Source organism: Tetrahymena thermophila (genome assembly GCF_000189635.1).
Source record: "Tetrahymena thermophila SB210 genomic scaffold scf_8254803, whole genome shotgun sequence".
NCBI classification, from domain to species: Eukaryota; Ciliophora; class Oligohymenophorea; order Hymenostomatida; family Tetrahymenidae; genus Tetrahymena; species Tetrahymena thermophila.
This window is the reverse complement of record NW_002476559.1, coordinates 1,440,793-1,458,338: the sequence shown is the minus strand read 5'-3', so window position 1 is coordinate 1,458,338 and position 17,546 is coordinate 1,440,793. Positions and strand designations below refer to the sequence as shown.

The window sequence follows — 17,546 nt, the reverse complement described above, 5'->3', positions numbered from 1 at the left end:
AACTTTGACAATTAGTTATGCAAAATCAAAGAATATTTAGGAGGAGGCAATCAATCAATAAATAAATCAAATAAAAACACAAGTATATCAAACAAGAAAGTAATAAAAAGCAAAAAAGAAAAAAAATTAATAATAAAAAGAAGAAAGAAATAAAGAAAGAAAGCAAAAATTAAGAAACAAGATCTAAAACAAAAGATAAACAAGAATAAATACAAAAGAAACAAAAAAATTAAAAAGAAGCAAGTAATTAAGTAAGTGCATATAAGAACTGATTGTAATAGGTTATGATGTAAAACTATCCTCCTGAAATATAAAGTCTTTTCCAATCTTAAAAGCTTGATTAGCAAAAGGTGCAAATCCTTGACTAGGTTACAAAGCTGATGGCATGTGGTGATAATTAAAAGGTTTGATATTACTTTTTGTTTTGACATAATTTTCGATATTCCTCTACCAGCCTAATAAAAAAATAATTAAATAGCTCACAATTCAGGCAAAAAATCCACAAAAAAAATTTTTTAAGCAGAATGCTGCTATTTTGCAAAAGGGAAATATTAAAATCAGTTAATTCAGCATTTTAAATAAGCTGTAAAAGAGCTTAAACGAATTAACTTTATAGATTTTTCCTTGTTTTTTTAATTTTATGTGCTAAATTTATGAAAATTGTTTGATTTTTTGCTTATTTGTAAATAAATAGATGCAGATGGCTCAGCAAGTTTGGAAAGACCTTAAAGAGAACACTGAATTTTGGGTCAATGTAGATATTGTTTTAGAGACTTCTAGCGATTATCAAACTAAAATTCTTACTTTAGTATTGATGGAAGATACTATCAAGGTAATTTTGCTTAAATCATTCATATGTTTCATATGCAAATTTCTAGCTTGCACTAAAATCCTACTCTCTTTATAGACAAGTTTACTTTAAAATATTTTACCAAATTTTTTTTAGTTTTGAGCATTTAAGCGAGCAAATTTTTCAAAGGAAGCAGTAAAAAGGCATCAATTAACTTATTTAGATATTAATTATAATAAAAATTACATTTTTAAGTAGGATTTAGTAGCAATATAAAAAGCTTTATTAGTAGCTAGCTTGCTTTCAATTATTTATGATCTTTTTCTAATTTTAAAAAAGTAAAAATGGTAAGCTCTCCCTCAACAAACCCAAGAAAATTTAAAGAACTACATCTTAGCTTTTGTATTTAGGTAAAGTCAATAGCCTAATCCCACTAGAGATTCATTAACACTATTAAATAAATGCAACTCTATAATCATTTAAATTTTAAAATTTGAATGGAATTCTACATGGAAGAACTTTATCCCTGATATCTGCTAAACCTCAAGAACAGACCCCAATATTTGCGAAAATTCCCTCCACTTACTCAAGATGTTGAGGTAAGCTTTATGCAAACAATATAAAACTAAAATAAACCATAAAGAAACTAAAAAATATATTATTCAATTCGTTTTTCAATTTAATTTCGATACCAATAAAATAAATAAAATTAGTATACAGGTTGAAAACTTAAATCTAATTCAAAAATAGATATATACATTGATAGATAGATAGATTGATCGATAAATAGATAAATAATAAATAAATAAATTAACAAAAGTTATTATATTTTAAAAGATACAAAGATATACATGCCTACAAAAAAATAAATAGAATTTTAAATAAAACACTCTTAAAAGAAACAACCCAGAATAAATCATCAAAAAGAAATTATCAAAGTTATTTTAGCAATAGCAAGCAGCCTAAAATTAGTGATATAACAAATATAAGACAAAAATAATACAAAATAAGCAATAAATTATTAGAAAAAAATAAAAAATTACTAGTTATTTTAATATAAAAGAGACAAATATGTTTGCAACACTAATTTTGGCAAGAAATAAATTGAAAAAAGATAGTTTTTATTTTATTTAATAATTTGATTCATTGATTTATTTAAGATTTAATAATATTTAATAGTGAAGAAATCTTCGATTATTCTAAGAATGAAATGACCAGCTAACAAATTATTTAATTGAAATCTACTATGAATGAGTAATTCTAACATATTTATGAACTCTGTTATTACATTACTTCTAACTCAGCTCAGTAAATTAATTATATTTATTTGTCTTTTATCTTTTTTCCTAATAATATTTACTTAATTTATAGAAACTTAAATGCTGTCAAACCTAGTTTAATAAAGGCTTGTCTTGAAACTTTCCATGTTTATCTTAGTTGGATTCCTTTAGGTTTTATTATTGATACTGATATGGCTGATATTTTCCTCTTCTTTGTAGTTTAAACAGATTTTAAGGAAGTTGCCATAAAATGTTTAACTGAAATTATTCTATTGAAACTAGATATTTGCCAAAATACCAATGAAGTTTTGAAAATGAAGAACAAAATCCTTGATGTTTACTTTAAATTTATCACAAAAATCTCTGAATCAATTCTTCCTTACAATATTAGCTTACAAAATCAGAGTAAACAAATCACAAAAAACCATTATTATAATTAAAATTATTTATTTTATTTAAAATAGGAAAGACACTCCAAACTCATAATTAGTTTAGATAAATTGATAAGTTTGATAGCATTTGTACTAGCATTGTTATATTCTTGACATCGTAAACAATTAATTAATTAATCAATTAATTTTTAGATAAAATAAATTGCAAATTTACAAATAATTTTGAGCATTTAAAATATCAAATTAGTTTTTAATGCATAAAAATTTGTTTATAAAAATAGATTTTTCTAAACTCATTTGGATTGGATCGAAGAATTGGCAAACGACTTCTAAAATCCTGACAGAGTTATGATGGTAGAAAGCATCGATAGAGGTTTATAATACATTGTTGGAATTAACGAAATCGAAGATGAAAATATTTTTAAGACTTGCGTTGATTTCTGGCATTTCTTCACTAGTGATTTCTATAAAAAGACTAATAAATTAAAAAATACTTAAAATTAAAATGGAGGTTAAATCTCAAATCAATTCTTTAATGTAATGAGATTGAATCTCACTCCTGAGGCCAATAATGACGCTATGACTATTTAAAAGACTATTTATCCTAAGATAATGACCTAAGTCAGAACTATTATTATTTCCAGAATGGCTAAGCCCCAAGAAGTGCTTATTGTTATTGAAGAAGGTGTTCCCGTTAAAGAAGAATTAGTTGATACTGAAAATAACTCGCTCTACGACCTTCTTAAGGAAATCTTGATCAATCTTTCCAAGCTTGATTGGTCAGATATGAGTAGAATTCTCCTTAGTAAGCTCGAAAAGCAAGTAATCTATTTAGTTTACTTATTTATCACCTAAATTTGTTTAAAATTAATAAATAAAGCTTGATGGTAGTGAATGGAGCTACGATAATTTGAATAGTTTATGTTGGGCTATTGGTTCTATTTCAGGCTCAGTTAAGAGCGAAGAAGAAAGAGCTCTTCTAATTTAAGTTATTAAGGTAAAGATAAAAAATACTTAAAAATAAGCTTTTTTTTTCTCTTTTTTGATCCAAGAATAACTCATTAAAATTAAAAATTAATAGGGACTTCTCAATTTGACTGACACAAGAAAGCAAAAAGAAAGCAAGGCCGTTGTTGCTTCTAATATTATGTATGTCGTTAGTTAATATCCTGTCTTTTTAAAAACTAATTGGTCTTTCTTAAGAACCGTTGTTAAGAAGCTATTCGAATTCATGGGAGAAACATTCCCTGGTGTTATGGTAAATAAATGAATAATTCAAAATATGTCTTGAATTTTATATTAATTTTTTTTCTATTTTTAGGAAATGGCTGTAAATACTTTCTTAACTGTTAGTTAAAAATGTGCAGAAGAATTTGTCAAAGCTTAACAAGAAAAGACTCAAGTTTCTAAAAATCAAACAAAGATGAATGAAACAGAACCTTACATTCAAACATTAATTAGAACTATTGATGAAAAGGCTGCAATCCTTGAACCTCAATACCGTCTCACTTTTTACGAAGCTATTGGCTATATTATTAATGCTGAATCTGATAGCCAAAAGCAATAAGTTTATCTCGAATCTTCTCTCCGTTCTCAATTAGAAAATTGGAAACAAATTATATTCAATGCTCAACAAAGTCCTGCCATCCTCGATAAAGATGTTGCTATTTAACAAATATCTTTGTTCTTAAAAATAAATGAAAGAATTTGCTCCTCAGTTGGATTCTGCTATGTATTTATTTTAGGTAATTAATTATCTTAAATACTATAATCATAGTGACTTCAAAAATTACTTGATTAAAGAATAAGTTAGCTAATTTATTAATTAATGATAATAAACTTCCTATTTCATTTTAATAAATGTTAAAATATTTTTTGAATATCACATTCCCCAAAAAATATTTATTGAAATTTATTATTTATTGTTTCAAGCAAATTAATTTATTTATTATTATTAAAAAGGTCAAATTAGCTTGGGAATGAATGAAATATATAAATTCTACAGCCAAAATATAAACTAACAAGTGCAATAAGTTGGTAAGCAAGTTATGAACTACTCTACTGTAAAGAAATAAAGAACTATTAGAAAGGATATAATAAAGCTCTACATATGTTTCTTCAAGTGGTGCAGAAAAGGTATTCAAAATTAAGTCTATTTTTATATATTAACTTATAATGAATTAAAAAGACACTCCCTTATTCCAACCCACAACTGTTGCTCAAAGTTTGATTGAACCCTTGTAATAATTGCTTGTTGACTATGTTAACTGCCTTGAAGACTGTAGAGAACCTGAACTTCTTACTCTCTATCAAGTTATTTTTGAAAACATGGCCGAATACATACAACCCTTGATCCCTGACACCCTCAAGGGTATCTTCATGGCAACTCTTGGTATGATCAGTAAAGACTTTAGTTCTTTCCCTGATCACCGTATTGCTTTCTTCAAACTCTTGAAGGCTGTAGTTTAAAATGCAATTGAAGGTATTAATTCATTTTTATTAATTTATTATATTAATATTGATTTTCATAAATAGCTTTGTTCAATATACCAAGTGACTCTTTTAAGACTATGATTGATTGTATTGTTTGGGCCTTCAAGCATCATATTACTGAAATTTCAGACATTGGTTTAGATGTCCTTATTTACATTATGAAAGTAATATTAAATTAAGTGATATTTATGAGTATTAATTAATTTATTTTTAATTCATTTATCAGTAAGTTAACACAAATCAAGGAATTGCTAATTAATTCTATTAAATTTACTACTTAAATATCTTGAAGGACATTGTAGAAGTCCTTACTGATGGCTTCCACAAAAGTGGTTTCAAATAACAATGTACAATTTTCTAGATGCTCATCGGAATAGTTAAAGCTCAATTCGTAAAATCATATTTGACATTTGGAATTATTTTTATAAAAATATTTTATTAATAGTTGACAGTTCCCATCATAGAAGGATAAACCATCGATAATGCTACTTATGTTTATGAATTTTTAACTAATGCTCTTTCTAATCACTTTAGTAATGTTTCTCTCTAAAAAACCTAATACCACATAAAGAACTTATTTGATAAATACGAAAATCCTCATGATTTTAAGGTAATAAATTAACAATAAAAAACCATACTTTCTAAATTAAAAAATATATTTTATTTTAATTAAAAAAACTAATAAAAACAAATAAATAAATAGGTGGAACTTAGAGATTATTTGATTAACTTAACTATGTATTCTAATGATAATGAACACTTGTATGATAAAAATGAAATACAATAATTATAATAGCAATAGATACCTTAATCACAATGAAAAACAAATCTAAAGACTGTCATTTGATATTTTTATTGAGACAGACACTCTCTTATTTATGATTTAAAACACATACATACATATATTATAAAAAATTTCGAGTTAATTGTAAAATAATAAAAGTATTTTTATAACATAAAATGATTATTCTAATTGCACATATAAGTAAGTAAGTAATTAATTAAGCTAGCTGCCACGCAAATGACCAAAAAAGCAAAAATCATTTTTATATTTGATTCATTCACAAATTATAACTATAATAAAACAAAAATCAATCAATAAATCATTATTATTATAATATTTTAAATTAAATTAAAGAAGAGTGAAGAAAGTAGTAATAAACTTAGTTAATAATTAATTCCTCCTCTTCCTCACTTTAGTTAAATTTTTAATTTCATATCTAATATCTTTAACAAATTCTGTTAAATTAAATAAATAGATACAACTTCTTGTTCAATAGTAATCTCTGTGTTGTGTATTACTAATTTTTAAAAGATAAGCAATTCATTAATTCATAAATTAACTTTATTATTTTTTTTATTCTTCCTTCTTTATTATTCTAAAAATTTTATTATAAATTAATTCTTCTATTCAAATTCTTATTATTCATGTTATAATTTCGTTTATTTACATTTATTTTTCTCAAGTTTTATAAATTAAGGTTTTAAAATTTACCAAAAATACATTTTTATAAAATTTTTTGTATGTTTAGTCTTATTTTTGTTAATTAACTAGCTAAATTTGTTAGGATTTATTAATTAGAATTTAAAAAGGCCTCAGGATATTTAGGCAATATAAATTAAGCTTTAAAAGATTACAATACTTTAAAAAAATAGTTAAATTTCTCATTTACTATAAATAACCTCAAACTTTTTCACTATTTAAAATATTTAAAATAATTAAACCTTGCATTCCCGTAAATTAATACTTTTTGTAGGGATTTTTAAGAATCCATAAATTTTTAATAAATTAACCATTAACTCTATTAAAACTTTTGGAAATTCATTTGTTTTAATTAAAGAGTATCTACATTATTCTATTCGTTTATTCAAAGATAGATGCAGATTTTTAAATAATAATTAAATAAGAATATTATTTTTTACTTTAGAAATTAATGATATCATCTTTAAATTTAATTGGTAAATTTATTCATATAAATAAATGCTTATTTAAATAACAACTAAACAAATTTAGAATTTTTTTTTAGATGTAAATTTTTTTCTGGAAGAATTAATTACTTTAATTACTTATGTAATTTAATTATCTTACTTACTTCAAATTTAATTTAATGAATAGATTTAAATTTTTTATTATATTTTGAATGGAACAATCAAAGATTTTTTTTAATAAGATTTTGACGTACTGATAAGAAACTAATTTTGTGATAACTTTTGATCATGCATGATATAGAATAATCTTCTATTAGTAGTTTATTAGTTTTTTTTAATATTTTTAATCAATATTTATTTGTAATCATTAGTATAAATAAAAAAAAACTAAAAAAGCAAACTTAATAAGTCATATATGTATCTTTTACTATCAATTTTTTGATAAAAAATTAATTAAGAAAGAAATTGATAGATAGCTTTGGATGCAATAGTTGTACACAAATAGCTTCTAAAATAGTTAATAAATGAGCACAAGTGTAGAAGAATAATAAAAAAGTACCAGCAAATTTTAAAGAAAGCCATATCGGACAGATTCTTAGAGACACTGTAAATACTCAAATCACGATCACTGTGATGAAGTAAAGATAATTTGAGAATAATTAACATATTTCATTTAAATTAATACTTTTAAATAATGTATTAATTAGCATAAGAAATAACATAAAAAGGCTTTTGAATAAACTCAAAAATTTTAAAAGAATATTTAAAAAGTCAGCCGGCAATTATTTATTATTTAAGAATTATAATAATCATTTTATAAAATAGAATTAAATGCATTTGAGCAAAAACAAAATGCTTTAAAGCATCAATAGTGAGGAAGAATATTAACCTAAATAAATGGAGCTAGATTAATTAGAACTTAGAAACAAAACAAGCTCAAAAAATATATCTTAGATTTATTAAGTTATAGAAGAAAAAGAGTTTGAATGCGGATGCAAACCTTCTATCATTCCATTTGAAAAAGAAGACAGCTGGTAAATTTTGTTGATTGGTAAACTAAATGATCCTGAAGTATTCCCTCTCTTTTCTTAAATTATAAAGTAAATTAAATTAAATAATCCATTTATATCACTAAAAGTTAAATTAACTTAAAATGTTTTTACTTTAAATATAAGTTAAAAAAAAGCTTGAAGGAATTAAATGATATTTTATATAAAATATTTTTTATATTTAAAGATAATTTAAGAATAAGAAATGTTCCTTTTATGTAGAAAATCACAGCTTAGAAAAATTCAAATGTCAATTAATTTAAGATTAATTAAACGAATTTATAGAAACAATAGTCGAGTTTGATTCTGCTAATCATGAATTAAATATAGATATTATAATTACATTAGGTGGTGATGGTAAATAAATTATTAACTACTACTATTGATATAGATTTAATTGAATTAATTGACTGCTTGCTTGCTTGTTATATTATATAAGTATTGACATTTTATCACTTAAAAATAGGTACTATTTTATATACTATGAGTCACTTTTAAAACAGAACTTCTCCACCTATTATAGCAATAGAAAAAGTAGATTTTATTTAATTAAAAAAAATTTTAGTCATATACTTCTTTAATTATTCAGGGGACTTTAGGTTTTATGTGTATGTACAACATTCAAAACATAGAAAAGGATTTAGAAAAAATTTAATAAAATGTGAAAGCAAATAAAAACATAATGGTTGAGAGGAAAATGAGGATTCACGCTAAAATTGTAAGCAACTTCTTTATTAGCTTTAAATTAACAACAAAATTAAAACAATTTTAAATAAACAAATTAACAAATCAGAATTATGAATTTTCTGTATCTAATGTTAGCAAGCAAGTCTTAATGAAATACTTTCTCATTAATCTTCTTGATTTTATTTTAGAAATATTATTATTATATCATACAGTTAATAAATTTTTATAAAGTTAGATGCAAATGGTAATATAGCAAAGTAGAACGGAGTTGAGAAGAAATACCACGCTTTAAATGAAATAGTTATTGATAGAGGTTAAAACGCCTCATGTAATTATTTATTTATTTATTTATTGATTATTTAAGCAAATCATTTAACGAAATATTTTTAGGTTTAAAAATGGAAATATTTTTAAATAACGAGTCACTAACAAAAACACTTGGAGATGGATTGATATTTTCCACTCCGACTGGCTCAACTGCTTACTCTTTGAGTGCAGGAGGACCGATTATTTAAAATGAAGTAAGAAGCATATCTTTAGTACCTATATGCCCATTTTCACTTTCATTCAGACCCATAGTACTACCTGAATGCAGTGAATTAAAAGTTAAAGTAATAAAAATTATCAACACATACGATTCAAAAATTAGTTTTTATCTTTTTGAAATAAATATAATTATTATACTATAACTAGCTTACTGATGATAATAGAGGCCAAGGAAAAATTTCTGGAGATGGATAAAAAGTTTTTGACTTACTACCTGGAGAAGTAGTCCAGATAGAAAGTTCTGATTTAGATGTCTATGGTAAAATCATAATTTTATAAATGTAAATCTAATATTTATATGTACTATGAAAAATAAAATAGTTGTTAGAGAAACTTTCAAAGCAAATAATGTTCATGAATGGATGGTTAAACTAAAAAAAATGTTAAATTGGAATTCTAACTTTTCTAAATGAAAACTATTTTAAAATTAATTATTTTTTTATGAAGATAGTCTATCAATAAATAAGCAAATAAATGAATGTATTAAAATAAAAGAAGCTATATAAATTTAAATTAAATAAAATAAATTAATTAATTAATAACTTACATCTATCTATTAAAGATATAAATTTATATATATACTATTATTAATTTATTTTGTATAAAACAAACTGTCAGTTTTACTTCTCTTTAACTATTAAAAATAATAAATTAATTAATTAATTAATTACTTATAAATAAATACAAACATTCCTGAAATCAAAACATAAAAAAATCAATATATAAGTTTGTTTCAAATCAAATTAATAAAATATGATAAAATATTTTTAATATCACTTAAAATTGTAAAGAAAGAATAAAGATTTATGCAAATTTGTTAAAAAACTATTTTAATTGATTGAAAGCTGTTTTTTTTAAAAAAATATTGATATGATCAAACTGAATTGATTAAAAAAATCAGTATTTTTTATATAAATAAATTATTTAATTAATCCTTTTTTTCTTTTTTTGTTGGAAATCAACCTGATTTAAAGTTATACCAAAGATTTTTATCACTAAATATTTTATATAATCAAATTTTTTTAAAGAAAGTATAGACCGATTAATAATTGGATTAACTCAAAAAAAATATTAAGTAAATTAAAGTGGAATAGTATCTAAAATAGATAAAACATATTATTAACAAATGAATAAAATTTAACTCAATAAGAATATAATTGATATGCAAGTATAATATTAAAATGTTATAAAATGTGAAATACATAAATTACAATATTCAGTTTTACTTAGTTTAATTAATTTACCATTCCAATCAATATTGATTAATTATATGAGAATTTCTGCAAGCGATATACATATTAATCTATTTATTTATTTAGTTATTTAATTATAATTATCTATATTTTATTTTATATTTTAAATTGAAGGTCTGACTTTATTGAGCCTTATATTTAATATAAATTATATTAACCCATTTTTTTATAGATATCTTCAGTAAGTATTAATAAATTTTGAGAACTGAAAATATATTTCAGAGAATCTTATTATTTTTATATTATTTATTAAGCATATTGATCATAAGTAATTAATATCTGAAAAATTTATCCATCTATTTTATTTATTTACTTTTTTAATATCAAGTTTATTCAGATATAAATATTTTATATCAATTATTTATTTATTTATTTATTTATTTATTAAAGCTGATTATTAAATTCCTAATAAATTAATTAACTAACTAACTATTAAAGTGATATTTTTAATAAGAAAAAGAATCTATCTACACGAATTTTATTATAATTAAGAGCTAAATTTTTATTTGTTTATTTGAATGTGGTTTAATTGTTATTACAGTTTAGAATGTTGATATGTATTATAGGGAGAATATTTAATTTAAGGGGGGAATTTAATTAATTAGCTAATTGATTGATTGATTTATTACTTACTGACTTATTATGTTTATTTACTGATTTACTTCATTTGACACATTAATTTTAAATACATTTCAACTAAATCAAACAAGAAATAGTAAATAATATTAAATTTGATTTTATATAATATTTTATTGGATGGTGAGCATAGTGAGTGAAGAGGATAATTAATAGAGATAGTATTTTAATTTATTTATTTATTTTTTATTTATGTATTTATTTTGATTAAGATAGGAGAAATCTTTTAAAGTTTAGATAGATAAATAATTTAATTTGTTGATTGATTGATTGAATTAAATCTTGTTTTAAAAGTTAGATGCAAGGTTTATTTATTTTAATCAGATATCATCTTCCATGAAGTTTGGATTTAAATCTTCAGCGATATAATTATTTTCTATGTCGTTATCATTTGCCATATAATCATTTTGATAGTTATAAAATTCATTATTCTCTTAGTTAGCTGGAATGAATTCATTATCGAAAGGATTATTATCCACAAAATCTTAATAATAAGGTATATCTTAATAATTATTAGATTGCTGTTAATTCAAAATAGGCTATGCGGAGGGTATTCCTTGCATATTTGATAATTAAGGAATATCTCCTCCTTAGAAACTGCTTTAGTGAGGACGCTGTGCCATTTACATTGGTGAAAATATGTTATCATCATTATTCATCATATCTATTCCTTATTATCCCATCATTTAGCTGCTTTGACCATACATTAAGCCAGGAGGTTAGTCAAATGAGTTTCTCTCATAATTAAAATTATAATTTATACTCTGCTAGTTCATTTACAGTGAGGGTTGATTGTAGCTTGAATTTTAATCATACATCATAGGTTCTTAGTAATATTAATTGCTCAAGTTTGTGTTACTATTGAAATTAATGTTGTTGTTAGTGTTTATCATATTGTTGCTATTACTGTTAAATGGTATTTAAATGTTTTATTGCTAATTTGGAAATTAGTTTTAAAGAGGTTATTACTGAATGAACTATTATTTTTATATATCTGGTGGCGATAGCTAAAATTATTGTTGCTATTACTACTATAATTACTGTTATTGCTAAAGTTCTAATTGTTTTTATGCTTCCTCCTTTTGCTATTGCAACAAACGAGCAGCTTCCTCTTTTTGTTCTGCTTCCTTTTATTTTCTTAACTGTTCTGCCAATGCTCTTTGTTGCTACTTCAACTTTTTCTCTTTTTCTTTTTATCTCTCTTCGATAGTTTACTTTAGACTTTGTACTTACTTTTAGAATATTTCATCATGGTCTCCACTGTCATCATCATCCACCCAAAGCTACTAAGCTCTAGAACTTTAATAAAAAGCTTAAAAATATGTACGTTTGCGACGGCGTTCCATTTCTTAGATATATGGTTATTGTATTACTGCTTTTATTTTTTCTTACTTTTATTAAAAAAGAGAGTTTCTAAATAATTAACGCTGCTTTTCTTTAACTTCGCTAATTAGCTTTTCGTTTGAAGGTAATATTTTAAGTTTTTTATCTGAGGTACTTTTAGATTCTCTCTTATTATATTATTCTTCATCATTACCAGCAATAGAAGATATCTGACCGTTTGCAATTAAATTAGAATTATTTGAAGAAGTTAAGGGATTTTGTGATAAAGGATAGGCATTGTTGTGACTAGATGAAGAAGAAATGTATTTAACTGCATCAGGATTAACATAATTGTATGTATTATAAATGACTTCGTTGCGATGCGGTGTGAGGAGATAAGAAATTTTTCCACTTTATATACCTATTATTTCATTAAAGGAATCGAAACTACGATCTATGTAGCTTACATTAGAACGTCCTAAACGCTTACGAATTAAATATGGTAAAGTGTTTGTATTTTTTAGTTTTTATTTCTTTTCTTCTTGCATTTCTTGATTTTTACTTGCTATTTTTTCGCTACTATCTAAATTTTCGAAGTTGATAGGAAGTTTAAACTAATGAAAGTAAATCACAAAGCTAGATAAAAACTAAGCAGATTCTATATCTCTATCTAATTTTATTAATGGTATATTCTTATGACTTATTTCTTATTAACTTATAGTTGGCTAGGCATTAATACTAAGAGTTTTATTGGTTTCCTCAATCATTTCTGAGTTGGCAGTTATCTCTGGATCTATTGCAGGTTATTCTTATTTCTTTTTTCTTCTTTGTGCCTGTTTCTTTTATATGCCAGGATTTGAGCTCTCTTCCCTTGCTTTTTCGTTAACTGTAGACTAGTCAACCTCATGAATAATTGATTAAGATTCTTTATCCAAACAAGGTGATAGAGCAATCTGAGCCAAAGGATTCTCATCTGCTACTTTTGAATCCTCTTCAGCTTTTTAATCTTTCTTAGTTTTTTTTGAAGGCTTTTTCTTAGCTATATCTTTAGGATCTACCAATTTAGATTCAGCTCTTTCTTTTTTAGTTTTCTTTTTTGTTGTTTAAACTACCTTTTCACTCTCATCTTTTTATTTATTTATTAAATAATTTATTAATTTATTTATCAGTTAAAAAAAGTTTGAGATTGATTAATTAATTAAATTATTATTTGATTAATTTTATTCATTTTGCAAATAAAAAAATAAAACTTTGAAATAAATTTTGCTTGTTAATTTCTTCTTTATCTATTTGATTGTTTCTTTGTTTATTTAATTTTTTCTTTCTAAAAAGATAGAAAACTCGTAAGGATATTTTTGATGTAAACAAAAAAGATTAATTTGTTGCTGATTATTGATAAAAATTTTGATGCATAAATTTTTGATTAAAATCTAAAAATTTTCTAAATTAAAAAATCAAAGGTTGCTATTTTTATTTTGCACTTAAAGAAAGTTTTTTGAAATCAGAAATTTTAATAAAATTGCTTAAATTTTATCTTAATTCTAAAAATAAATTGATGATAGATGATAAAATAATTAATTACCTTAATTTCCTGTCTCTAAATTGGGATTGATAGATGAAGTTAGAGGCTATCCTTCTTCTGGAGCAGATAAAACTGTTTAATTTAATGCATTCTCTTCTTAATTTTTTTACTCTTTAGGTTTTTTTTTAGTTTTTTTAGGTTTTTCTTATGGCACAGCTGCAGGCTGCTGTTGTGAGACTTATTCTTATTTTTCTTCTATATTTTACTATTCTTAATTTATTTCTGCTTATTTTTATAAATCTTTCTTTTTGCTTGGCTTTTTTTTAGGTTTTTATTCTACTACGGGTTGTTAGCTAGTGTCATCCAAATTCTTTGCTAAATTGCTTGCATCTTCTCCTTCTGCTAACTCACCATTAGCTTACACTTTTTTAGTTTCATCGCTAAATTTACTCTTGTCTGAAATTTTTGGTAAAATGATTTTTGTTGGCTTTTTAGGTACTTCTGTCACTGGCTGAACATTATTACTCTATTAAAATATTTAAAATAAATTTAAAATTTAGCTTCGAAATCATTCAAATATTTTATTCTTTGCAATGTTAAACTAAAACTTTATCAGTTTATAAAATGCTTTCCTTTCTAAATTCGTATCTTAATAAAAATGGCATGTTAAAAATTTAGTTGTTATTATTAATTTTTTTATTTAAGAATATTTTGCAATTTTTATTTCTTTCTTTCTATCTATCTATTTATCTTGCTTTATTTCTAATTTCTTATTAATTGACTTGAATCCTTTTTTTAGTTTAAGAAGGGCGTTCGTTCAAATACCTATTTTAAGATGTAGTTGCTATTAATTATAATAAACAAAACTTTCATCTTTTTGATAAAATGCTTAGGCTATGCTGATCATCTATGTAAATATACATTTTTTTTCTAAGTTGTTTGCTTAACTTTTCTTAATTTGCTAGGAGCTTCTTTGTCTTACTAAAATTTAGGAATATTTTCGTTTTAAATAAATATTTTAAAAGCTTTGAATGAAAATTGAAAAAAGATAGAAAGAAAATGAGCAAGCGCTTTTCTTCTCTTGCTTGGTAATATGTTTGTTTTATTTTTGAGATCAGGCTTCTGTTTTTTCTTGCTTAAATATTTATACTAGTTTGCTTTAATGAGGAGATATGTATGATGATGTCTGTCATTTATTCAATAAAGATGATGAAGAAGAAAAATATAGATATAGTATAGCAGAAAATACTGACCAATCAATAATCCATAAAAATAATAAATAGCTGAAAATGAAAGGAGAAAAAATGATTGGTTGGCTGGTAAAAATATTATAAAATTCTAATTTGATTTCTAAATTTTATCTGATATTGGTTTTTAACATGCGAACTAGTGCTTTAAATAAGCAAGATATTTTAAATTACTTCGTCTGCATTCATAATTTCATCAGCTTTTTACTCTTTTAGTTGACTTGATGTGGGAACTTCCTTACTTGGCTACTCTGCTTTTGGAGCTTTTGGTCTTGAAGGCTTTACTTGCTTGGGAAGTTTAGGCTATATGAGACTTGTAATTTGCTTGATTTCTTATTCACGCGAGACAAATTTATTTACAATTTGGAATTCATTAGTGAGACCAGGAATGGATTTATTAAATTCTGTTATTTATATGTAAGCAAGTTCTCTTTTTAGTAATTCTCTCTTCTTAAGGTTTAATGCTAAAACTCTGTACTTTTTGAAATCTCCTTCTAATGAAAGCATCTTCTCATACGTCTCTTTGTTCTCAGGACGAGCTGATTTTCTAGTTCTCATACGATTCTATTCACGAGGACGAAAAGCTGCATGGGCATTTTATTCTTCTGCTGATGCACGCCAATATCTTCTCATAAATGGATAAAGTTCTTTTTATTTTTCAGTATTTTTTTCACCTTATCTTTCATACTCTCTTTCTCTTTCACGCTTCCAATACTGGTAGCATTCATCGAGCTCATTATGGGCAAGACGTTCTTCGTATTCCTTTGGCAAATCCATCATAATCTCTTAAAAAGAAGCTGTGTTGTCTCTTGTTGACTTCTTTTCAAAGTGAATGAATAACCTCTCTAGCTATTCTTCTGAAATTAAAATAATACTAGCATCATTATTATTTTATTGGGATTTCCCACTTGCCTCGTCAACACCCAGGATGCTATTTCCATCTCCAGCCTCCTCCTATCGCTGTTTTTGCTATGCTATCATTTCTTCATACTTCTGAGGGTTTTCTATTTTAAGATTTTGCGAATAATTTTTATTCAATTTTATTAAAAATTCGATGTCTTAATCCCTCAATTCGTATGCCTCTGGTTTGGGCAAAACTTAGTCGTGCCTTATACGAAGATATGAATACCCCTAGATCTTCCTCTTCTTTTCAGTATTTTCAGAGCTAGCCCCTTTATCAGGAAATGCCCCATTGCTTCCAAAAGCAAGCTTGCTGTATAGTGCGGATTGCCCAGGTCCTGAAAATGTAGTAAATATAGAGGCTGAAGAATTATTTCCTTAAGCAGCGTTATTATTAGAAGGATTCAAAAGCTAAGGAGTTATATGAATTTCTTAGCTTTAAGAATTAATTTTACCAGATGCAGAGACTTCAGGCTGAAGGTTCTAAGTATTATAGTTAATGGACTAGCTTAAATTATTATTAAAGTTCTAACTATTCTCTTGACTCTGATAATTCTGTTAAGAATGCTGCGTATTTTAAACATCTTAGATATTACTATTATCTAATTTCGCAAATTCATCATACGATGACATTCGTTGAAAAAATTGCGAATACTAGTATGTTCTTGGCCGAGAACGGTTCATTTAACAATTACTATTTAAAATTTTAATAAAAATGAGAATAAATTTGGATCAGATAGCTCTGATTAACCTTCTTCCTTGTTTAATAACTACTTAAAAAACTCTTTGTAGGCTCCTCTTCGATTTATTCACCTATAATTGCCAGCAATTATTTTTAAGTGCTACTTTTCTTATTTTTCCTTATTCTTCTTCTTCTTGTTCTTTTCTTATGATTAATTGAGTGACCTATCTATTAACTCTCTCCCTTCTTCAAATTATTAAAATCAATATATTCCTCTTTCTTATTACTAATAATAATCAATTTATTAATTAATTTTTAATATCCCATCTTCTCCATCATATTAGCATAGTCCCTTAAATATATATACACATACATACATATATACATGCAGTCAGTCAGGCAAGCAAGCAAGCAAGCATACTAACAAATAAATAAACATATATAATATCCAATGCAAATAAATAAATTAATAAATAAATATAAATTAAATAAACAATTAATCAACTCAAACATTCATAGATTTATTATTTAATAATTTCCTTAGTTCTCTCATTCATTTATTTTCTCCTTCTCTATTTGTAATTTCAATTCATAGATTTAAACACTATCAAATAAATAATATGTAAACAAGTAAATAAATAAATACCTAAAAAGATAGATGGAGATAATTAATTCAGGTTACTACATTCTAATTTTAGATTCAAATAAGAAGGTATTCATAAAATACTTAAAATATAGTATCCTGAATCGATTTACCAAATTAAAATCTTAATAATACTATTCAAATTATATCTAAATAGAAGAAATGCTTTCACTA

The 17,546-nt window shown here is 24.4% G+C and overlaps 3 protein-coding genes across 3 annotated transcripts; 2 read left to right on the top strand and 1 right to left on the bottom strand. All coding sequences in view use genetic code 6, as the record gives it.

Annotated features, from left to right (window-relative positions):
• Positions 1-284: 284 nt before the first annotated feature.
• TTHERM_00013480 (hypothetical protein) lies at positions 285-5,775 on the top strand (the record flags this gene model as incomplete). Its single annotated transcript, XM_001008327.2, has 16 exons — positions 285-404; positions 695-832; positions 1,130-1,389; positions 1,970-2,098; positions 2,162-2,475; positions 2,535-2,619; positions 2,744-3,284; positions 3,343-3,459; positions 3,544-3,720; positions 3,784-4,207; positions 4,425-4,598; positions 4,651-4,944; positions 4,998-5,119; positions 5,182-5,346; positions 5,401-5,565; positions 5,659-5,775. The coding sequence occupies 16 exons, from the start codon at positions 285-287 to the stop codon at positions 5,773-5,775; spliced, it is 3,342 nt and encodes a 1,113-aa protein (XP_001008327.2).
• A 1,484-nt stretch (positions 5,776-7,259) lies between these two features.
• Positions 7,260-9,803, top strand: TTHERM_00013470 (ATP-NAD kinase). The gene is made up of 9 exons (XM_001008326.3): positions 7,260-7,522; positions 7,710-7,984; positions 8,121-8,290; positions 8,400-8,467; positions 8,523-8,651; positions 8,852-8,948; positions 9,011-9,231; positions 9,314-9,425; positions 9,488-9,803. The coding sequence occupies exons 1-9, from the start codon at positions 7,367-7,369 to the stop codon at positions 9,577-9,579; spliced, it is 1,320 nt and encodes a 439-aa protein (XP_001008326.2). The 5' UTR covers positions 7,260-7,366; the 3' UTR covers positions 9,580-9,803.
• A 1,572-nt stretch (positions 9,804-11,375) lies between these two features.
• TTHERM_00013460 (hypothetical protein) lies at positions 11,376-16,731 on the bottom strand (the record flags this gene model as incomplete). The annotated part of the gene is made up of 3 exons (XM_001008325.2): positions 11,376-13,504; positions 13,961-14,426; positions 15,322-16,731. The coding sequence occupies 3 exons, from the start codon at positions 16,729-16,731 to the stop codon at positions 11,376-11,378; spliced, it is 4,005 nt and encodes a 1,334-aa protein (XP_001008325.2).
• Positions 16,732-17,546: the final 815 nt, after the last annotated feature.